Source organism: Xiphophorus maculatus, chromosome 10, assembly GCF_002775205.1.
Source record: "Xiphophorus maculatus strain JP 163 A chromosome 10, X_maculatus-5.0-male, whole genome shotgun sequence".
NCBI classification, from domain to species: Eukaryota; Metazoa; Chordata; class Actinopteri; order Cyprinodontiformes; family Poeciliidae; genus Xiphophorus; species Xiphophorus maculatus.
Window position 1 is genome coordinate 11299502 of NC_036452.1, and position 24893 is coordinate 11324394.

Sequence of the window (24893 nt, forward strand, 5' to 3'; positions counted from 1 at the left end):
TTGGCACCCTCTTTGTGGCCATAACAGGAAAACCTTATTATCTCTTCAAGGGCATTTTTTGTTTACAGCAACACAAGCAAGACTTCATAGATTTCATACACAGCCAATGAAAATCATAGACACAAATTGTATATAGTTATTGAATGTGCAGTACTAAGTGCCAGCAATAGTTAAAACTAAGCCCGCAGCATTGTGGTGATAAAATGCACATTTAGATTTAAATATGTTAAAATAATTCATAAATTCAATAAAAGATCTGCTAATTGGAGATGGAATAAAAGTTATTTGTTGTCAAGAGACTTGAAATAACTCTGTCCTGAAGGATTCCAACTGAAAAACAAGTATGAAACATGTCTCTGTTTTTGGCTAATAGTGTGCTCTATCATCTTCCTGGCCTGATGTCGCTCTAGTGGAGACTTGCCTCCCTGCTTTGAGGAGCCTAGCATTGTTTAGTTCTACTTTTCCAGGTTGATATGCAAATGCAGAAGGTCAAAGCTGTTTGCAGTTTTTTCTATGAGGGCATTTGTGGGCTCAGACACTTTTGTTGGATGAGATGGTTCATTGTTTTTCATTTGAAAGGTGTTTTATTGTGCAAACCAGTCAAGTTTTTCCACACTGAATTTACTCATTGACATAGTTATGCTTTGTGTGCTTGTGCACAGTCCTGTTGGAACAGGAAGTGTCTATCCCTACGTTGAGTATGAAATGGTCCAAAATGTGTATTCTTAAGCAATAAGAGTTCTTGTCACTTGAACCTGTTGAAGAAAAGGTGTAGACTGTTGAGTTTTGAATCAGCTAATTTCTCAGATCAGCTCTATCTATATCTCAGTAACTTCTTAACGATATTTTTAACAGTCTTAAACTGTAAATCGTACGCATTATTTGTATGTACATGATGTCTTTGCAGTGTTGCTGATTAACGTAAGTCAAAAGGCTCAGTCACCTTATCTCCTTTGTCGCTTTCGTTCTACCTTTAGTTATAGAATCCTTCCTTCTCCTTCTAAAACCGTTCCAATATCTCTTGTCACAGCACATAAACACTGGCAGTTACCTCTCAATGGTGGCATGCCAGATAAGCAATGTTTGCACATCTGGTGTGTTTGGTATGTAGCACGAAAGTTGCATAAAGTTTGTGCTCTGAGAGCGGAACAAGTCAATCTTGTAATACCATTTATGGAATATTTCTGAAATAAATCTAAGCCCTGTGTCAACCTTTTAGCAATATTGTCAATAATTTTGCTATGACCATCCATATGTTGTACTTATTAAAATGTTGGTTTTTCATGTCTGTATATAAAATTACATCTGTATTCACCGCAGACATTATTGCACACACTATTATTGCATTCTTGTTTTATGTCTCATTTGCATTGATTTCCTTGTTACCTGTCAAGCTGTTATGCTCGCTAAATCATTGGTTCCAACTGACTTTTATATTACTCATGCTGAAATAAAGACTACTTTTTCAGGACCTCGGGATCTGAGTTTTATTTATAAGAGAATACAAACAATTAGAGGGTTTTTTTGTACAGCAGCAGTCATGGCTTTTTGCTGGATATTTATTTTTGAACTGAGACCTTATGCGTGTACTTAATTGTATCTCCAAATCTTTTCTTAAACATTAAATTATAAAAGACTTAATGCTGTTATCTGTTTGAGTAAATTTGGACAAAAATAAACGTACAAACTCGCGCATCATGTTTCGCTAACTTTGGGTTTAAAATCTCACAAAATAAGTCAGACTCAATGTTAATTACTGGAGTTGGTTTTACTAGTGCGCAGTTTTCTCCCACACCCTTTCCTTCCATTCAGCTTGCCAGAGTTTGCTTACATGCAGCATTCTGTAAACCACCAGTTTCTTTTCTTTTTTTATTACTAATAACCATTTGCGGCTTAGCCTTTTTATTGAGGCTTATTGATAAGAATCCACTGGCTAACTAAAGTTAGCACTTTTCCAAGTGAGTGTGTAAGATATTCCATATTGTCTTTTAGCTGTTTTTTCATTTCCTTTTATATATTTTTGGGTTTCATGAGTAAATGAATGAAGTTATTTTTATAAACTTCAATCCCTTATTAAAATAAAAATAATACTTGAATCCTTGTTAACATTGGACTATACACCAGTCGGTATGGAAACTTTGGGAGTATGCATGTTTTGTAAATGCATTTGCCCAGTAGAGGAGGCTCTGTATTCTTCATGGTTGAAGTGGAGCATGTCCTGGTTTTCTTCTAACAGCTATCAGATTAAGTGTAAGCCTCAGAAGTACTTGTGGGAGTCGACTTTGTTGCATATCCCTCCCCATCTCTCTGGGGATGTGCAGAATGTCACCCCCCTTTTGTCCTCCTCTGCCTCTTGGGTAAGATCCAGTCAATCCCACAGGGATATGGGCTGCAGGCCAGCAGAGAGGTGAGCAACAAACACCATAAACAGTGTAGTTTTACGCTCCCTGAACACACCCCTGGGCCTCTGCAGACTGCTGGCTACATGCACTATCTAGACCAAGTGATGTCACAGGAGCAGTGGATTTAAGCAGGTTTTAGTTTGACGCTAATCCCCTCGTGGTGAGCGCAGTAAACGAGAGGACAGTCCCTGCCAATAGCATGCATGCATCAGCCCCCGTTGGATTAGTACATCTCGTCCCCTCCTCCAGTCTGTTGTCATTGTCCAGCATGTGTTTTTACCCCAATTTCTTACCCTCAGTCTTAGTGTGGGATGCCCAGCACAAGCATGATCCCAGCAGAATGGAGTAGAGCCTCACTCTGAAGGTGTGTTATTTTTCTGCCAGTATGCCTGCGTGTGTGTTCTTTTTCTATCATGTTGTATGTCTCTCTCCATGGATTTCTAATGTTTCCAGGGCTGAATTATTTAGACAGGCTGCCAGCAGGGAGCTACATGATAGCTCAGACTTAAGAGTGAAGGGAGGGAGGGGGTGTACGCCTGCAGATCAGGTAAGAGGGTACCTGCTGCTTCACCTGTCTTTCTCTCCTCCCCACGTCTCCCTTATGATTGGGGGGGTCAGTGTAACTGGAGAGTTTGAAACCCAATACTCGGCTCTATTTTCCGCTTTTGTAGCTATCCTCATTATTGTCTTTACTGATGCCTGACTTGAGCGAGCAGTCGCATTTTGGTGGCTCTCTGGGCCAGCAGGTTGCTGCGTGGAGCGAGGGCCAGAACGACAGGCCGGCAAGTCGTTGTTTCTACTGCGGTACCATCGAGGGGCGAAGGAGTTCTCTGCTGCTGAGTGGTAGAGACAGCACAACTGGTTTTCTTCATCAGCTTGACCTGGCTGAGAAACAGCATCAAGGTCTTCATGGACAGCAGCTCCTGAGGAAGGGCTCTGTTCCTGATCTGAGCAGTAACCTCTACCTGAGGCAAGCCATGGCAGGCCGGACCTCAGTACCAGCTCAAGATTACTACCTGGCTGACGCTTCCTTATCTGGTCAGCCACCTGAAGAGTCTGGATTTTACAGGGATAACCAGCACTCACTCACCAGATCAGCCTCGCATTATGGAGGGGTGAGGCCTGCGTGGGATCAAGGACAGGCAAGAGCCACACCTTCTATATTGGCCTCTGCTTCTGCACCTACATCCGTGCCTCCTCCTCCTCTCCCTCCTCCCCCGCCACTTCCGCCCCCTCCTCTTCACGAGCTGAGCCGTTTGTACCGGGAAGCTCTGGGATCTAAGATGATCCCAGACGTCCAGCGTATTGGTGGCAGTTCTTTTACTCCAGCCGCTATCTACGGGGTCCAGCCCCCTCTTCCCATTTACGCCTCTGAACCGCCGTCTCTACCTGCACATCAGGTTTATAACAGCATCACCAGCTTGCCCCTGGAACCTCGCCAGCCAACTGGCATCGGCTCAGTGGTGGACCCAGTATCTCAGGTGATGGACGGAGTTCTCCCACGAGCCTATGGAGCTGTGGCCTCCCAGAGGCTGCCCTATGACCCCAACTATGACCCTGCCTCAGTCATGGTGGCCGCCACAGCTGGAATGCCTTCCAGCCTGCCTCCAGTCCATCCCAGCGCTGCAGACCCCAAGAAGATGGTAGACCCTACCTTTTTGGCTTTCCTGCGAGCCGAAGGCTTGGCTGAGAGCACCATCACTCTGCTGCTGCAACACGGCTTCGATTCCACGGCCACACTGACGATGATGGAGGATCACGATGTTCGGTCTGTGGCTCCGAACTTGGCCCAAGCCCGTGTTTTGTCCCGCCTGGTGATGGGATGTAAAACAGGCGGCGCTGCGACACGTACCCGGTCTAACAGCTTTAGCCATCGCAATGACCTCTATATGCAGCCACAGGGGCTGACGATGGACACCAGTCTGATGCAGCAACCCTCCACTACTATTCAGACCGTATCTCCGAGAATGGGGGAGTTTCTCGGCCGAAGGCCAAGCAGTGCTCCTTCTCAGCATCTCCTCGAGACCACCACCTACCCCGGGGCAAGGCCACTGGCAACTGGAGCTTTCCCAGTTAGCCCTGGAGGATACAACAATGTAGTGCCTCAGGCAAGACCTCTCTCTATGTACAATCCCCACACCGGTCTTGCCATGTCTGCGCTTGGACAGCAACCCCCACCAGCCCCTGGCACTCCCGGAACGGCGCCCAAAACCTTCTCTGGCTCCTATTCCCCCATGGAGCTGATGAAGAGAGCCCCAAACCTTCCCCCGGCTTCTCCCATTGCAGCAGCGAGCCCCCTCCACAGCCCACAGCTTCTCCGGAAAGGGATCAGTGCTGCTCCTGAGAGCACCATCGTTCCTTCTACCTCCAACACCACTCTCCAAGGGCAAACTACCACCAACAACAAGCTGGTTGGACGTCGCACCGGTCCACCTGTTATAGTCTCAACCATGACCACCGCACCCGATACAAGTAATGTGAAACCTCACATTTTCATTACTTATTTTCTAAAATCTTAAGCTTTAATATCTAAATCCATATTGTTTGTTGATGACAATAATTTGCACCCGGTGATTCTACTCTTAGGATAAATTTGTGGTATGCAAAATTGAAATCACACTGACATTGTTTTTTGGAGGAGCAGCATGTAAGATGACTCTGACAAGTTAAGCTGCTTTGCTCTGAGAGGTTCCTCTCCAAATTATGCAACTATTTATACATGTATTGCACCAGAGTTGTGTCATTTGCCAGAGGGGATTGTGTCTCATCACCAACTTGAAACATTTCAAACAAGCACCACTCAGTTTTTTTTAGGATGCTTGTTTTTAATTAAGTTGGTGGTCAAATTTTCTATGCTTTCATGGTTGTTTTGCTGGGTTGTGGTGAAATTTTAAATGATATGCCCACTTTGTTGTAGAGTCCTCTCAAAATACATAAATATGAGGTAGTGTTCAGCAGCCATCCTTCAAATGTACTTTGCCTTTTGAGATAGTTTTTTTTAATACGCCGCTTGTTTTTAGTATGTAAGAGACGTTGCTGTCATTCTATTTTACGTTGTACTCTCACCTAATCTGGAGCTTAACAGTTAAAAATCCAATTACACTAATTGGATGTATGTTTGTGTAGACTATAATAGGCAACTGGTTTTTGTACCTTCAGCTGTGTTTCTGTAGTGCAACACAACTCAAAGACATTGCCTTTTTCTCTTTGCCTCTTTCAAAATTAAATTTAAACCGTTGTTTAATAAAAAAATATGCCTTATTCTCGAATTGACTTTTAGTGTTATCATTAGCAGCTATTTTTTGTTGTTCTTTTCAAATCAATATATCAAGCATTTTTTGTGTTTTTATTTCTCAATTAATCGCAAGTCATCAATTCTTCTTTTGATCAGTTCACCTTAGCTATTTTTTCAAATAAGCTAAGCTATTTTATTGCTTAACAGCCTGCATTCCTCCAAGAAAAGAAAAGTTGTTTTTTTATATACTTTTACATTTGGTATCACTGTTGCATTGCAGCAGAAAGGTCCCGATGCAGAATCCCAGCCTGGGGTCTTTCTGCTTGTAGTGTCCATGCTCTCCCAGTGCATATAAGGGATCTCTGTTGGTTCTCCAGACTTCTTCTCCAGTCCAGAACCTTCACTGTTAATTGGTAACAGTTAATTGTGTGCATGCACAGTTTCTTATTGTGTGCCATCCAACAATCCAGCAGTGGATGTTCTTAATTACACTTTTGAAATTATGGCCTTGGTTTAGTCAAATTATAGCACAGTATGGTGTTTAAAATAGCTTGTATTAATACCTACATAGAAATGTACTGTAATTAAAAGGGGGTGAGTTTACATTGCACTAACTCTGCACAGTACCACATATAGAAAAATAGTAAATTAGCGAAACATTGATCTAAACATTTCCATAAACCCCTTTGCAAAGGAAAATGTAGGAGACAGGTGTGTCTGACTGCCTAGTGTGCATTCAGCACCTTAAAAAAGCACTTAGGCCAGTTTTATCTTTCATCATTAACCCCTGGGTGTCATCAGCTGCTTCTCTAGCAAGGTGCCTGTGCTGCTGTGGTTTGCGTCTAAGCACATATTTATTGTTGCCTAACTTAAATTTCCTTGATACTTTAGAGCTTTTCAGTCTTTAAAAACTTAAAAAATCTTTATTCACCCTTTGTCCACTGTAGTTGTTTTGAAATTGTAGTTTTTAGATGGAACTGACCAATGATTGGAGAAAATGTCAATTCTCACACATCAACTTGGAGAAAATCAATCCAATTCAGTTTAACTATATAGGGCCAAAAAGACATTTCATTTAAATCACACAACTGATCCTAGCCAACAATTAGTGCATTAGGTTCAAATTATTGTACAAATTAGTTTGAAGGGAACCAAGATTGACTTACATAATTCATTCATGTAACAACTGTAGACAATCGCTTGCTACATGCTTCCTCATACTGAGCAAGCATGCAGCAACAGTGAAGAGGAAAAACGTCCCTTAAACAGGAAGAAACTTCCAGCACAACCACAACCTGACTTTGTACAAGCACCCATATCTGCCATGACTGACAGGTTTGTTTGAGAAGACAGAGCAGATGCACAAAAAATAAACAGACGATTTGATGTAGGAGTGCTTCCTAAGTTAAAGAAAAGTAAAAAGCAGGAGAAAGAGAGAGATTAATTTTTGTCTCAAACAATGCCCTCCTACAGAAAGGTACAGAGAAAGTGGTCAGTTTTTTCTCCAGGAGCCTAAAGCAGCACAGCAGCTTAACCTTCAGGGAGAAATGTAATTTAAAAAGATTAATTTACAAAAAAAAAATTCTTTAATAAATATTTTAATGTCGACTGGTTATGATAGTCATCGATTGTCTTCATCTTAGTCTTGATGTGACATTTAAAATCATTGCCAATAAATAGCAGTTATGACAGACACTTAGAAATTCTGTCATGTGGTTTTATAGCCATAGTGAAATTTAATATTACAGCCGTGTATTATGTTTGAAGGTCACACAAATGGGCTTACGTGCAAATAGTTATGAAAGTATTTATTTTATGCTCTACAGAAGTTTTCTCAAAAAGTCTTGTAGAAATATTGTGAAACTGTTTGAGTTTTACACACAGCTAATTTGTATTTTAGAACCATATGGGATACTTTTTTTAATTATCCCTAAACACCTAAATTTCAAGTTTAACAAACAAACATCTTTTAATGGGAGCTGGTAACTTTGCTTTTAGCTGTGTAACACCTAATCTTACTCCCCTCCTAATGGCTCTGTGGTCTGCTGCACTTGATACAGAGTAGTGACTTTTATGAAGTGGCCTCCCTTCATGTGTTGTCAAAGAAATAAGAAGCAGATCCAGATGATGGGGGAGGGAGAGGCTTTTTTGAGCTTTATGGAAAACATCCTCTTCTGTCAGGGGTCACCACTACCCATAACACTCTTATCACAGCTGGCGTCATTTGCATGTGACTGCAACATTTGTTGCTGCTCCAACTTCATCTGATAAGAGGTCGCTCTTGCCACTGATCGGAAAGCATATTTCTTAATTGTGTGTTGCCAGGCAACTTCGATTTCTGTGCTAATCAGAGATGGATAATCTTTACATTTAAGAAAATAGGAAGTGTGGGGAGCTGCATGCAGTTTAGCGCTTGTTTTTTTTTTTTCAATTGTAACCTTTTTTTGCGTTCAAGGATGAATATAGTGTGAAAATAATGAGACGCTGCAGGGCGCTTAATGAAATTCTTTTTTCTTACCTCCCCCCTTCTTTCTGTGTGCCGCACATGTATTACTTTGCATTTTTGTGTGAAAGTATCTGCAAAGAGCCTCTTCTGTTACAAACAATGGTTTATGATCATCAAGATACACATGAAGAAAGGTTAAATTAATGCAGACTTGTTATCCATAGTCCCAGCACTGCATGGTATATGCCCTTGATACTTAATTTGTGCTCCTTTTTTCTGATTTGCTGTATCATCGAGGTTTGGAATGGAGACAACCAGCTTGTGGCTCATCTGAGAGAAATGAATGTTAAGTTGCTTTAATAACAGCTCGTCTGTATGGTTGGGTCTTACATCGTTCATCTTAATCTTGACATCATTCTGTTTAGATCAGGTGAATCTGTTGGCCAATAAAACAAAGTGATACCACGGTCATTCAAACAGTTATTTGAACTTTTGTCGATTGACCAGGTCCTACTGGAGCATAAAATCAGCATCTCCAAAAAGCTTGTCAGTAAAGGGAAACATTAGGTTTTCTATAATTTACTGATGGACAGCCACTTTGATTTTGGACTTGATAAAACACAATGGACCAACATGAGCAGATTAAATGGCTCTGTATTTCCAGATGAAAAGAGGACTTTGAACTGCCTAGGTAAGACGATTCTGACATTGTCTCTGGTTCATCAGCGGCTTAACACAAAGATTACTTCCATGTCTTGTATATCTATTCAGGTGGCAATTCTTGAATAGACTCTACTTCACTATCTTCTCATCTTTCCGGTTATGTCTGTTGTGGTTTTTAAGGTATTGTCTTGTGTAGAAGGGAGTTTCATAAAGGTCCATGAGACACAGGAGTTGGCTGTCGTATTACGTTACTGTAGCACTCAGGTTTAAATACAAGGTTAACAGGTTTTTATAGCTTCCGCTGTTGTAATATACCTTAGCTCTTTTTCTGTCTGTAATTTGTTATTTATACATGCAAATCATGTAAAATGGCAAAGTATTTTAAGAATTCAAAGCCATCAGGCTTTTTAAATACTGTAGTTTTGAGGAATGAAGGTTTCTTCATGCATACTGCGACTGGTACTTCAGTGGTTCAATGGACAGACAGAACATACTTTTCAGTCTTATTTTAGTGAATTTAGACATACCTGCTTTTTTGTAAATACACTTTTTCATTTAATTACCTTAGATCAAACTACAAATTCTTTTATTTTTTTAAAAAAAATCAATTCTTACTCTTAAAGCAGACTTCAGGTGGGAGGGCCCATGTTTGTTCTCTGTTCTCCACTTGAGACTGTATTGGTTGGCTAAAGCCGTAAGCAGAGCTAATTGTGGCTTTAAACGGTGGAGTCTAGCTTAGATGCAACAGTTCCCTTCCACCTGAAGCAGGGAGAGCGCCTTGCAGCCCTCAGATTGGCCATGGAGGTGTCCATCAGTGGCATCCCACAGAGCAGCACAGGTGAGTAAACCCTGGCTTTAGCGTCATGTGAAACAACCCCAGCCTCCTTCGAAAGAGACGTGATTGGCTTGTAGCCTTTTGCTGTGTGTGTGTGCTTAGTAGATTAGGTAAAGGTAGATGCTTTGCACGTGGATTTCCCTGTGGGGATAATCTGTGAAGCATCTTTAGATGTGCTTTTCTGGGCAGGAGAATTAGGAGGCGTCATAGGGACGCTGCGTTTGTGGGTAGGTCTTGTTGGACGTGTCACTTCACCTGGAGCTCTTCTTTCTGTGTTGTTTTAGGTTCCATTTTATGACACTAAAAGCTGCAAATCAGTTTTTCTGATTGGAGACTTCTGATGCTGCAGCCGACAGTTATGTAATCTCCCAGCACATGTATCTGTCAGGGGCTGAATGGGTTTTTAATTTCCTTCCCTGTATTTGGAAGGACATTCACAAGGATCCATACCTAATGTGCTTTCATTTGTCCTCTGCTAAACTGCTTTAAAGTGTCTGAGTGTTTTGTTTTTTGCGCACAAACCCATCTTAAAGGGGAACAAGTGTACATCTTGTACCACTGAGGCTTCATACTGTCATTCTGAAAGCATTTCAGTTTTTACGTGTACCCTTTTGGATTTTAGCAATAAAAATATTTTTATTGACAGTGCAGATTTTGTCACATTTTAGCATGACGAAAAACAAAGAAGCAACAAAATATCTGTAAGGATCCAAATATTTTCTTAGCAGAAATGAAAATGCTTAAATATAAGAACCAGGATAAAATACCGTGAATGAACCCTTGTTAGTAAATGTTATTATTCTGATCTAGAGGAATTAAACTATTTTTGAATATAAACACTACAAACATACAATAGGTCACAAATCAGACAACTTTCTCACATTTCTTTATGCACCATATGCTCTGCAGAGATCAAACTGTTAAATGGCCGCTGTTAACCTCTATATTTTGTCTCTTGTCTCAGTCTGCAGCCCTCCTTTTTCTGTGTCTCCAGTTTCCTGAGAACCTGCTAAATGTTACATGACGTTTTTTGTGCTATCTGCTTGACCATCTCCTCTTGAAACTAAGTTTGTGTCCTGAGGGGAAGTGCAGCGAGGAAAAATCCATTTTCCCACTGGGGTACTTTTTTTCTACAAACTGAGGGAAAGAAAAGTGTCGTCAAGTGGTCTGTCCACTCGCCGCCTTCCCCTCCCCCCCGAACTTCCCGTTTCTTGTCTTGATATTTCCAAACCATCGCTTGCGCTCACCAAGGGATTAATGGGTTCTGGAGGGAATGGAGCTTTCGAGCGAATGAGGAACAGCTGGTCTCCCCTCTCCTTGGCAGTTCGAGTGTTTTGAGTGTGAATTCGTGTTAGTGTGTGCAGTGGTAAAATCTGACCTTTGCACAGGATCAGCGGTGTTACTCCTGATCTGAAAAAGCGCCTATAAGGTCAAGGTTTTCTCCACACTGGGTTGAATCTACTGCGAAATCGTATTTAATGCTGGTGAAAAACTGCTACGATTATGAATTTTGTTTTTGCTCAAACTCTATTTAGTGTAAATCCATTTATACATAACACTAAATCGCAGATGTCAACTGATAGCACTTAAGTAAAAAAGCAGCGGCTTAATCACTTCAGTCTTTGAAAGCTGTGCTAATTTGGCTTCAAAGTAGAACTGTATCATCGTGAAGAAGTTGAGTTAAGGGCTGCAAGTCACTCAGTCAAAAGTAGAAAATTCATGAAATTTTTGCTGATGTTAGTACAAATAAGTATTTGTTCTGATACCCTTAAAAAATCCAGTTCAACCCAATTGCCTTCAGAAGCAGCCTAATTAGTAAACAGAGTACAGTGGTGAGTAATTAGTCAGTGTGTGACCCGGGTCCGGGTGTGAATGCATCAGAGGTTGGTGAACAATGAGCACCATGAAGATTAAAATTTAACTCCTTCATGATTTTGTGGGGGTTTTTTTGTTTGTTTTTTTTAAGTATGATGCAACTAATCTACATGAAGTTCCTCCCTGAAGTATTTGTAACACTGATCATGTTACGACCACAAACCTCACTGTATTTCTTTGTATTTTGTGTTACATAGCAACAGTGGTGCATAGCTGTGAAGTGGATCCTCCTTTCACAGCAAATTACAGCTTCAAGTCTTCACCAACTTTCCACATTAACATACGGAGCTTTTTGGCCATTCTTCCTATAAAAGATACCTCAAGCTCAGTCAGACTTGAAATAGAGCATCTACTGATATCAACTTTCAAGTTTTCCAACTGATTCTCAACTAGATTGGACTCTGGACTTTGATTGGGTCAGGCTTTGATATTCATCGTTTGATTGTAGGTTAGTCTGTTTGTTTTTAGTTGTTATCCAGCTGAAGGGTTCTGATCATGATGCTTCTGTCATCATGCTTTACTGTGACGAGGCTGCACTCAGAGAGAAGTGTTAATTTCCCCATACACGTCAAGTTTAACCCAGAAAGATGAATTTTCCTTTACAGATAAAAATTGACAGTTATGGAACGTTTTTATTGTTTACTTAATACACGATAAGCATCATTTTCAAGATTCTACTAGGATGCTTTGTCATGTTTGTTTCTCTTCCGTCCGCCTCTCTCGTTTTTTTTGTTTACATGTCAGCGGCAATTTGTGTTTGTTGAGCATTCTAGAAAAAAATGGCTTCCCTTTCATCTAATCTTCCCAATTATCCGCCGTCGATCGTGCTGCAGGTTGCACCTCTCTCTGCAGCAGCCGTGGAGGAGATCGGTTTTGTGCTGAACAGCAACAGCTGCATCCACTTAAACAGACAACTACCTCTGCACACCTCCTCCTTCTTCTACTTTTTGTGGGTATGCATGTGTGTGTGTGATCTCCATCCCCCTCCCACCTCCCTCGCTCAGCAGTGGGCAGGTCACCCTGAATTATTCATCAGTGCGAAATGAAAAAGCTCATGGATATTGAATATCTTTTCTGAAGTGGTGGCCAACATTGTGTGTGTGTTTTTTTCCCTTCTTCTCTCTTCCTTTCTTTTTTTTACTTTTTTCCTCCAGCTGAATGGAGTAAAGAGCAGTCGATCTCATTGGCAGGGTATTTCAAAGGTTAACCAATTGCTTTACCTTGTGCACATATTTACTTTTTTCATGGTCCATGGCCAGCAAGGTGGGGGTTGAGAAAGAGAGAGGATGAAGAGGAAAACGGAGGAAAATAAATAGGTTGGGAATAAAAGGTGAAACGGTGGATATTTTTCTCTCTGAGGATCTTTCTTCTTTTCTTGAAGTGCTGCACCGCCTCTCTTCCTGGAACAAGCGTGCTTTTGGTCGTTTGTGGCCATCCTCATCGACCAGTTGTCATTCATTTCCCATTGTACTTCAGCCTGGTCTTTTGCCCTGTGGTTTGATCTGTGGCTCATGCTGTAAATCAATGCTACCGGTTCTTGTTCATTCAGCTCAGCTGCCAGCAAACACAGCGGAGCCTCTCAGAATATCTCCCATGCGAGAACGCTTTAGAAAAGGCAGAGAGGATTAGCAGGAAAAGTCTCTTAAGTGTCAGTGCCCTCTCTGCTGTGACTTTATTCTCTTTTTCTAAATGCTGGAGACATTAGGCTCTCATGTGAATCGTTATTTGTCCAGTATTAACTTGCATCGGTGTCTTTTTTTTTTTTTTAATGAGCAAGCTGGATACTGCTTCCCAGATGGGTTAAAACTTATTTCTTTGTGGCACAGATCACTAGTTCATGTACTGGTTCACCCCTTTACTAATTTGTGTGTCTAATTGCTATGCAAGAACAAAAAAAAACTGATGTTGCAGTTATTTCTTAAAACAGACCTGTTGAAAAAGGACGATTATTGATAAAAGACCACAATCCATTTCACCCACTAGCGCTATACTCACTTGTTTGTTTTGGTTGTATTTATCCAGAATGCCCTGCATTTGGAGCGGTCTCCTGTCCGCTTTACATATCTATTCAAATCTCGGTTTCACTCGAACTGAGACCAAGATTTTTAGGTGGACCAGACTTCGCTTTTTTGGTCTACATCGCAGTCCGATTGCACATTCACTCCTCGTCAAATGAACCAGACTTTTTAGGCAAACAAACTAGAAATCGATTAAAGTGGACTTAACAGAACTGGTGTGAATGCACCCTAAGGAGTTACCAATACCCAACCAGCACTACAAACAGACTAAACATACTTCTCTTCTGTGAACTTCATGTTTTCAGGTCTTTTCAAGTTTGAAGAGTAGCAAAGAGAAATAGCCGTCTGTTTAATGGTATTTTTTATACTCAAGCGAAACAGAAACAATAAATGAAATAAAACCAAAAACTACTCAAGATGCCAGTCTTTTGTTTTCTGCTTTGCATGTTGCCCAGGCTCGAAAAGGAGGACTTAATGTTTTATTATTTATTAATACCTCGGAGAACCACACAGACCTGACCCTGCGTGGCTCCCATATGCCATTATGTTACTACCGTGCTTCCTGTCGGTCATTACAGTCCATTTTCCTTCAATACCAGCTCCTACCTCGGCACAGACAATTACCCAGGAATCCTTTTAAGAGTATTCCCAGGCTGAACAAAGACCAAATGTTCCTGCAGGAAGAGGTAAGGGCTTTAAGTGGCCAACCTTTTTCCAAAACCTATTTTTAACCACGACATAATGACTGACAATTGTAGAACGCAATTTGATTTTCTCTGTGAAAAAGAAAAAAAAAACCAAGTCAATCTCTTTGTCTTCCTGGAAACTCTTGTGAGACTCATTTGTTTAGGAACATCATGTTACCTCCAGGTTACCATATTTTAAGCTCCACCGTGTCTCTGGTGCTGATGTCATACCTGGACAGCATCAGGTGACGGGTGTGGTGTTCACAAAATGCACCTTTCTGCAGGCTACAATGGGTTTCTGGGTATTGTAGAATCTTTGGGGAAGTGTGAAACATCATCTGGCACGGTGGAGGAAGACGGATGAGCAGGTGGGCGGGAGTTTATGGTGATAAAAATGCCTGCAACTCTTTAGCAAATCGAGCTTTAAAAGGCTGTAAGTGGACACCGCAAAATATCTGAGGGGCTGACTCCTAGCCGACAGGACCCCCCCCTGACCCTGGAGTTTTTACCGTAATGGAGCACAGCTGGGCTGCAGCTTGGACGGGTTAATAGCCATGTGACAGCTTTTCAAGAGGGAATGGGGGAGGGGGGGTTGCATGCATTTGTGTGCGTGCATGCATTTTATTTACTCGTGCACTCTTGAGTGGCATCCAGGGGCCACTCTGAAGAGGGTGGGACTTTGTGCTTCTCCCTCTCACTGCCAGGCCAGATGGCTCCTGTCACTGCAAGAAGAGGAGGAGCGATGGAAGGAAAAGGGGAAAAAAGGAGGGCGCTTGGAGTTGGCCTTAACAGAGCTGGAGTGGCCTGTCCCCAGAGCTGCTACATCTGGAGACCACCTGCAGCTGGCTCCAAGTGCTTCCTCCCTCCCCAGCTCCTTCCCCATGCTTACTTTCTCATTCCATGATGGAGGGGTGGGGGGTGGGAGGGAGTCGGAGGCAGTGGTGGTAGGGGTGTGTTTAGCCAGGCTCTGTGCCCATGTTGCTGCAACTTTCTTTCTTTATGATCAGGGTGGAGGAGGTGCAGGAAAAACAGTGGCGATGGCGGCATAACAGCAGAGCAGAATGTCTTTTTATTTTATGGCTGCAGCAGCCTCTGAGAGTAGAAAGGTTTTGTATTTGCTATATTTCTCGCTTTGTTTTTTCTTTCTCTTTTTTTTTTATTTCTCCCCAAGTAAAAAAGGCAGAGTGAGATTGTTCGCTTTTCTTCCCTCCGCTCATGCTACAACTGATCCAGAGGCCACAGGGGGGCTGTTCCTGCCTGGAAGATAAAGCCTGCCTGCCCTCCTTGGCTACCCCCAAATAAAATAAGCTCATTTGCATTCCCATGCTGTAATTTATCCCTTCTCTTTTCCATTTTTCGCTATCTCCATCCGTCATCCCTGCATCTTTTCAGCCCCATTCCTTGCGGTTCCGCGGGGACCGATGCGAGGGAGGGGTGAAAAGATGGAGAATTGGAGAAAACAAAAGCAGAGAGGCACTGTTTACTTAGGTTTGTTATCTGGACAGCTGCTGTGATGGAGGGAGGGGGGGAATTCTACCACCCCTCAGGCATGTATGTCAACACATACATGCCTGAGGGGTGACATTTACCCTGCCTACAAGTACGAGTCAGGTGAATAAACCTGCGCTTCTTAGTTAAATATTTAATACATGAAAATGAACAATGCATCAGAAGAAAACTATGCCACCTGCAGAGATCCAAGTAGCATATTTTTCACCTTTTTTTCCCTAGAGATTATGAAATAAAAGAAAAATTGTGCTGCGGGTTTTTCGATAGAGATAACCGTAATGGTTTCAAATCCTTGGGAAAATAAAAGAAATCACAAAATTATTCCAGTTTATGCAACACATCATGACTGTTATTAAACTCAAAAAATGCATCAAACTAAATCCTGTTGGTAGGAGTTCTTAGTTTTGATGCGTCGAACTAAAGAAAAATCATATTTCAAAGCACTACAAGGAGAAATAGTCGCTCGCAGTCTCCAGACATCAAGGTTGATCTTATGAGTTAATTATTGTTGCATCTGTTCAGTCATAGAAGAATTGTGGCTTTTATTTTACTCACAAGAGATTTGTTCTCTCATTCATCTGATTGTCTTTTATCCTGCCATCTGTTTATTCATCCAGCCAGTCAGCTATTTGTTGTTGTTCACGCTGGCTATATAATATATATATATATATATATATGTAAAGGGAGAAAACAGCTAAAAAAAGGGCTGAGAATCCTTGAAGGGTCTTGTGGTTTTTTGCAGCACACAATGACAGAATATCCAGTGTGCGAACCAGTTGTAACATCCCTCGTTCATAACACTTAACTAATAAGTGTTTCTTCTGTATACTTTTGTGCTGAACACACCATAAGAGCTATAAAGAAAGAGAAAACATCAAACTAATGCTTTGCTCTTCCACATTCATAAAGAAAAGTTCATTTCAGACTAACTGTAGGTCCTGATAAACATGGTAAAACACATACTGACCTAAATAATAGAAGAAAACAGCAACCACTCTTAGTCCTCTTAGCAAGAGTTTAACATTACCTTCATTAACCTTACGCTCTTTAACATACCTTGCCTTCTGTCAACTAGCATATTGGCCTTTTGGCTTTTCTTTTTTCATTATTTCCCCCATTTTCAGTTTACCAAACTGGATTACCTTCCTTTACTGGTAAAACCTACAAAATAAAAGCACAGGTTTCACAAGGAAACACCATATGCTTAAAAAATGTACAAGCAAATAAAGAAGGATTAAGCCTCGTTGAAATGCGTTGGACTTTGCTATTGTTTATACACACAAAAATGTTGAAATTTTTGTATTTACTTAGCAGATAAAAAAAATAGACCAAGAGACCAGAGAATAACAGAAGCTAAGTTCAAGATGTGCTAAAAAGCTGCACCTTCAGAGTGGCTTTGTGATTGCAGCTTAATCAGAAGTATCCAGTTCACTTTGATTTTTCACATGAGGCCAGTGTGAATATTAGCAGATAATGATTCCCGACTGCCCGTCCTAAACTACCAATTGAATTTCCCTGTAGAATAAAAGTCAGGAAAAGCTAAAGAATAGAAAGAATGTTTCAGAAAGGCAATAGAAATGGAAGAAAAAGAGAAAAAGGAAAGCTTCCTTTTAAAAGATTACAGGGAAATCCTCTGTGGTAAACTTGGTGGGAAGCGGAAACCCCCTTTAACCCCCTTAGTCCAGCATCTGCATTGAACCCCTGAACCTCCAGTCAGATGCCCTGAACTCAGGCCTTGTCTCCAAGCAGCAGGTTGGCTCGCCCTCCTGATTTCCTAAAAATCCCTTTAAGGGCTTTAGGGGGATTTAACTGGCCTCTACATTCAGCTCGTTTCATCAGCCAAGTCTTGCACTTACAGGAAAAGGGCAAATACACTATAATTAGGCTGGTTAAAGAAGAGAGATTCTTTTCTGTGTTAAATCCACATAGGAGACTTGGGCCAATTGTGGGGTCTTCCAGAGCATGACTGCTGCTTCTGATGTTTTACTATGCCAAGGGTCGGGGCTCAAAGAAGGCATCCAGCTGGAGGGAGATTACAGCCTGCGTAATAAATCTAATAAATAAAAAGCAAACTGAATTTTAGAATTACAGCTGGCTCAACAGCTAGGTTTTTTTCAGCCAGTCTGTTGAGAGTGGTCATTATTTTAGACATTTTGCCATTTGCACAATGTCTAATGTCTAGTAAAACATCTGCAAAACGTTTTGCTACAGACTCTGAATTCGTATGTACTTTGACTGGACCCTTCTAAAATTCCAAACTGGAATTCAAATCCTTTAGCTCTGCTAGAAGTCATAAGATTTTTTTTCTTCAAGGTTTTCCCTGTATTTCTATTTATCCATTGCCCCAACTCCTCTCACCAGCTTTCCTGTTCTTGCTAGGGAAAACCATCCCCACAGCATGATGCTGCCAACATCATGTCTCATACTGGGGAGGATGTGTTTTGGATACTAGCGCTTTCCATGCAGACTAAAAGATTCACTTCGGGTCTCATCTCTCCTCTTCATGAGCACACTGAGTAAGTGTTTTGCAACGTAACTCTGCTTTAAGGAGCCAACAGAAGAGATGGATTTTCCACTGTTGACTCTGGTGGGAGTGGGGGAGGGAGGTTGCAGTATTTCTTTGCGTGACATTATACTTAAAAGGCTTAGAACCATAAGAAAAGAGAGTAAGCTACAAAAACAAACACGGATAACCAAATAATTTATGTTCATGCGATAATATTTACTGACGACGGATGGATAATTGCTGTGGCTGAACCGGTGCATTGTGGAAACAGATGTGAAGTCAGTCCTGGTTTAAACTCATGTCTGGCTGCCTTTCGTCTGTGAAAGCAGTTGTTTGTTTGCAGGGAGGTTCCCTGCTGTGCCAATCTGTTCTCATTAGTGTTTCGTCGCCCTCTCCAAACGCGTAACAACGTTTTCATCAACTGTTGGACTCAAACATTATTAAGCCCATTGAGATCAACATTTTTATAGGCTCTTAGAAAGAGAGGCGAAAATAGGGAAAGTAGTCCTTCAGTTTTAATAATTTCACTGTTTCCCATATAAATAATTAAGCTGAATTTGAAATCCTTTACCCCCAAAATGAATGCAAGGTAATTCTAAGTAGGGAGTCCCTTGCATAAGGGATAACGCTAGATAAGGACGTATTTCATTTTGCCACAACTCACGGTGAGATTGTAAGGCAGGTAAATAATTAATCTGCCATGTTCATTTTAGAGAACTGCAGCTAAGAGAGTGAAAAAGGGATTACCATGTTTTCATATTGACCAATAAATTCTGTGTACATGCCAACTGGTTGTTTGAATCAAGCCCTTTCAATGTCCTACAATTGCTGTAGTGGTTAGTGGAAAAACGCTATAATAAACCATGGCAAATTAGCTAATTCCCCATGCAAATCGAAATGTATTGCTTTTATTGTGAAGGTGACCACTGTGGTTGCTCTATTTTGGTAGCGATATCAGCACAACTGACTCAACTGCTAAATAAAGACTGATGCAGAGTGTATAGTTTTTAATAATGCATAAGGTTCTAATACAGAGTTGCACAGAGCAGCAGTATGCCACTATCAGTGTGTGCATTAATAATAATGCAAAAGACCAGCTGAAAAGAAAACATTAGTTGGTTATTAATAATACATTCACCTTGTTGAATGAAATCTCACTGTGGTTGATGCTCACACCTTACAGAGTCGATAGTGCCCAGTATACTAAAACTAAACGGGTGAGAAATGGAAGCGAAAATTTCACACTATTACTTTTCTTAACATTTCGCAGCTCTACCCATTTATTTATTTACGAATGTCAATTGTAAAGCGACTCCATTTGATTAGAACATTCCGCTGCGCAGGGATTACATCTTGAGTCAACCTTTTTTGATGAAACCTGCTGTAAAATACAAGAGCATCGATGTTTGTAATGTTTTTTTTTTTTTTTTTTGGAAGTGCTTTTTTTTTCAAAAATCAATCAGCAGTCAAATAGAATAAAGCTTCTGTTGTTAGTACAAAATTTTAAACTGTAGCAGTTAATTGCAAAGTCTACTATTAATAGCAGTCAATTAATAAAAGTGTAAAGTTTATTTTCACGTTTGTGGAATATTTGTTTATCCAATTAATGCAACTGCCGTCATCATGTTACTATCATAATTGGACTGTCACCATAAACAGTTCCTCATGTGGGCCTGTTTGGAAAAATAATTGGCCGTCGTTGATTTGGAGTAAAAAAAAAAATCTATGTTTAGAATTTCTGTGCTACTGTCACCAGCATGGGTGGAGTTTGTCTATCACTACTGGGATTTTAACTCGAAATGTGTGCTTTGGTTGGATGACACTAAGACTGAGATTCTCTGCATTAATGACTCCAGGTGGATGTGGTGTAAAAAAAGAAGGAATAAATGTGGAAGACCATCTCAAACTCACCAATATAGTACAGGATTTGCTGTGGGCATTTTCTTCTTCCTCTCTTGAACTTTGGCAGCATCCATGACATTGAACTATTTGAATTACTTTACTTCTTATTTAAAAAAAATAAAAATCTGGTATGATTTGTTAGAAAATTGAATAATTGATATCCTCCATCCTCTTAGGTTTAATCATTTATAAAAACCTATGAGGTGAACCGAAGAGAAGAGAGCTTAAGCGAGGACCCAGGATTCTGGACAGAATGTGCAAAAAAGAATGGTCAAACATCCTACTGTGAGCTCCAAGACGTGAAATGCCAGAAGGGGGTTGTAAAAAGTATTGATCCATTAGTTTGTTACCTGTAATTTCTCAGTCATGGATTTTTTTTCTTTGTACTCAATATATGTAAAAGTAGTTTTTTTTTCCCCTAATTTTGACTCATTGCAGATTATTCTAGAATAAAATATTCATTAGTAGTGTGACAAATTTTATGTTAAACAAACATTTAAAAGGTGAAAAATCTCTGTACTATTTATCATGGCATCAGAAGAGACCACTCAAACAAACCTGCAGTATTCCTAAACACTTCACCCTCCTCTACCTCTGCTTTTATCCCTAAAAATTCCCAACCTCCCAGATTGATTCAGTGTCTGTTGGGATGTGATCCATCTCTATCATGTTCCATATTAACATATCTCTGTCAGTAGCCCTCCCCCCCTCATTCTACCCTCTGCTGCACTTTCTCTTATGTTATTGAAGCCAGAAAGATCAGAGGAGCAGCCATATCCCCACACTCCATCAAGGGTGTGGGGGTGTGCTGGCGTGTGTGTTGGGGTGGTGTGTGTGTGTGTGTGTTTGTTTCGCCGGCTGGCAGGAAGTTGAAGCCTTTGATGGTCACGCTCCTCAGATGTGTCGTTTCTGCAGACGGCGGCTCCGGTGACGTGCTGTGTCTCTGCTTGTTTGGCTTTTGCCGCTGATAAAAAACACACACAAACACACGCATGAAGTGAATGCGCATCATTATTCCCCGCAGGTGACATTGTTTTTTTTGTTTGTTTTTTTACAAAGATAGACACTTCCAGCCACACAGTGCCAGAGTGGTTCCACCTTTTCACTTTTCTGTCACTGATAATCGCTTCTGGCGCCGGACTCTTTATATATTTGTTGCGCTTGTCATGCAGTTGATGAGGTGTGTGTGTGTTTTCTCTGGCATGCCCTGAACTTGCTGCAGAGTGGCAGGGAGGCTCCACTTGCTTTGTTTTTCCCCACCAGCCTCTTCTGCTGGTCATTCAGCCAAACGATCTCTCACTCCAGCCCCACTCTGCCTTCCTCCCTCCTGGGATCAAACTGTGAACTTAGCACACTAACCGCTGATGACTTCCTTAAAAATCAGCAACAACTGCAAGTGGAGAGTATTGTTCTAAGTAGATATCAGCAGTCAAATCTTCCACTGTAACACTAAACATTTCAGAATGGGCACAGATTTCTGTTTGGGGACAAGCAGGGAAGGGAACAAAAAATGTCTAGAAAAGTCAGGAGTTATATTAATGAATTTTATATTTTACTTTCATTTTACTTTATCAATCAATCAGGTTCATTTGTATAGCACATTTCAGCAACAAGGCGGTTGAACTGCCTTGAACACAAACCACAAAAGTACAGTCAGAAAAGATAGCATACAGTCAATAATTGAGAGAAATGGTAACAAACATTACATTTGATGAGTGCCATACTTTACTTCCCATCCCATTCACTAAAGATATATTCATTCATCCATCCCTGTATTCATCCATTCTTCCTGATTTCATAAAGTCCAACTCCTGTGAAAATGTCTGCTAAAAAGTGTGGGTTTTCATTTTATAGTTTAAAACCATCTGCAAAGATTTGCAAACTCTGGAAATCTGAATAAGTGAAACTCTGAAATTCTGACCAGAGTAATGGGCGGGAACGCAGAAAAGAAGAAGGTTGGCTGCCTGGATATTGTAGAAAGTGAGAAGATGATAGGAGGGACCAAATAATTGGGAAGGAGAGGAGAAGCGAGTCGGGGATAGTGTGCGCAGCTAAGTGTGGTGCAAAAAAAAAAATGGGGCAGGCGTTCTGAAAACACTGAGGAGTCCAGATCAGGAATAAAAAAGGAAAAAAAAAAAAAAAACTGGGAGCAGAAAGCAGGCGGCAGAGGAGGAGGAAGAGGAGGGGGGAAAAGAGGGAGGAGGGATTGTGCTTGTGCGGATCCTATGAAGTGATTGCAGCCTGTGAGCCCAGAGAGCTCGGCTCCGCATGTTCAAGCTAGCATTTCTGATTTACTTGATTCTTTTTTTTTATTTATTTATTTTTTATTTTGTATCTTCGGTGAGATTTTTTCCCCCCTCTCCCTCTGAAACCAACCAAACCAAGAGGATGCACGGTGATTGTTTGCCGCGCAGCTGACAGCAAGGGAAGCAGCACAGAGACTTTCCAGCTAGCGTCCTCCCCTGACCGCGTTTTTTTTCGTCTTCTTCTTCGGGAGATTATAAAGGACAAAAGCTTTTCCTTCTTTTCTCCTGAAGCCGATCACCAGCACCATCTTCCTGGTGTGTGTCCGCGTGTGGGTGTGTGTGTGTGTGTGCGTGGACAGAGACGCAGCGGAGGGGTGAACGGTGCTTCTTTTTTTCTCCCAGCCATGAAAGGCACGGACTAAAAGATGATGCAGCCGGGGGGCTTAGTGTGAACTCACAGTGCAGAAGCCCCTTCCCTTCACTGACGAGGCCAGAGCGAGAAGAGTGACTCTGCGAGGGGAGGGAGGCGGGGAGGGGAGGGGGGTGTTAAGGCATTGCAGGAGAAGGAGGAGGGGATACCCTTCTTGGATTTTTTTTTTTTCATAGAGGGTCTTCCGTTTTGATTTTTCTGCTTAAAAACATTTTTTACCTCCAACTTTTCTTCCACCGACTTCTGTTTTTGTTGCGATGCTCGGGCTCTGAGCCTTTAAGAATGTGGAGGCAACATTTTCCAGGCAAGCAGCATGTTTCCTGTTTTCTTTTCTGGATGTCTAATAAAGTCTGGCATGTCGGGGGAGATGGGAGGGAAAGTGGGTGGTGGGGTGTGTGAGTGTCATGAATAAGAGGAGGTCTGGGGTGTGTTTGTGTGTGTGTGTGGGTTGCTGTGGTCAGTAACGTGGCCGTCTGCACCTGGCTTGTTTTGGTTTTCGACCTGCGGCACTTCGGGGTCTCAGTGGAAGAATGAAAAACAAGGAGGGTAGCGGGGGCACCAGCTCGTTGTGCCATGTGGGTACCGGTTCGTCAGTGCCCCACAGAGGGCACCGCTTTAAACATGCGTGCGCTCATTTTCTTGGCAGGGGGACGTAATGGTGTGGCGAGCCGCCAGCTGGGGACAGGGGTGGGGCACTGGCAGTGCCAGGACAAGTGGCCTTTGTGCGCTACTTTTGGGAAAGTGAAAGAAGTGAAGGGCATAGAGGGGGCTGTCAACAAAGGGTGCTTACACCCTCCCTTCTTCATCCCCTTCTTTTTTAACCACGGTGTAAATTCACTACACACTCTGGCGGAGTGCCATTGGAAATGGAAGGAAGCTCCATAGAGGAAAACAAAGTGCTGTTTGACTTAATGGCACATCTGTGCATTATACCACAGTCAAGCTGCTGGCTCATTGCCAAGGTTCTAAACTGGTTTCTATCCATTAATTACTGAGTCCATACAAGTGCATTCCCACTGTACCAGTGTGTTCCTGGTAGGCATCACTTTGCATTTGCAGCTTGTCCTTAATGCACGTTGCAAACTGTGGAACATTGGTGTTTAAAGCTTGACTTTTCTGTAAAATCAGTCAATCTCATTTCAGATATAGCTTGCCACCTATACAGTAACTTGTACTGTAATGTCATTAGTTTTTTTCCCCACTTCTCCAAAAGTACAATTTAGTCCAAATGAAATCCCCTGCCCCCCAAAAAACAAACTTCCATTGCACATGCTTTTGGTGACATCACATAAGGCAGAAGTCTAAAAATGAACAATCTGACATTAATCTCATTTAGTCTGCTTAAAATAATTGCTCTATGTTAGAAACTAAAACTGAAGCCCAACATAGCGCATGAATACATAACATCTTTATCTTTGTCAAAAAATTAATTTCCACATGTGAATTTTCTTTCAACTCCTGTGAATTGTTTTGTAACATAATAATATTTCTGTTAGAAATATCAATATACATTTGTATTTTAAAAACAAGTAGAAATGAACTAGTGTTTCTGAATTTGAGATTTACAAGCATTAACCCATTTCACACAAGAAGCCGTGTTCAGAGGCTGTCCTTCTGCTCATTCTTTGTTGGAAGATGTGCCTGTTAGAAATCCTTCTAAAGATGCATTTCAAAATCCTTACCATCTAATCTGAGGGGTAAATGTGTTACAAGGTATGCAAGTATTTGCAAATTGAAGAGCTAGACATGATGCAGTGACTGAATAAAAAAGGTGAATATACTTCTGAATAAACATAATAAACAGGATATGTTTTTTAAAGTAACTGAGGTGGAGAAAATAAAATGCCAGTGGTAAGTTCAGTTTTTATTTTGCTCCAAAATGACTCAAAGTCATGTAATACAGATTTTGTTTGATGAACATAAATTCAAGGAAACCATGAACAGCTTGGAATAAACCATTAAAAGCCCACAGTGGGTAAATATTCCCAGTTGTTACATCAAACGCACCCTTTCACTGGAGAATATGCGCATCTCTGAACTGCCAACTGTGTGGCTTTTTTACTGTGAATGCCACGCGGTGGCTGTGTTAAACAGAAGTAGGCAAACTTGGAAGCTGACATCAACTAATTTTACTGTCGAG

The 24893-nt window shown here is 41.3% G+C and overlaps 1 protein-coding gene across 3 annotated transcripts in view; it reads left to right on the forward strand.

The window, feature by feature from the left end:
• The window catches only part of ctbp2 (C-terminal binding protein 2), a 138968-nt gene that overhangs the window by 54403 nt on the left and 59672 nt on the right, over nt 1-24893 (forward strand). The window contains exon 1 of one of the 3 annotated variants that reach the window (XM_023340963.1): nt 22896-23057. The exons of the other annotated variants lie outside the window; for them this stretch is intronic. Within the exon in view, the coding sequence (XP_023196731.1) occupies nt 23036-23057 (22 nt within the window). The 5' untranslated portion in view covers nt 22896-23035. Of the gene's footprint in view, nt 1-22895; nt 23058-24893 lie in introns of those variants that run through there. 3 annotated transcript variants of the gene reach the window in all.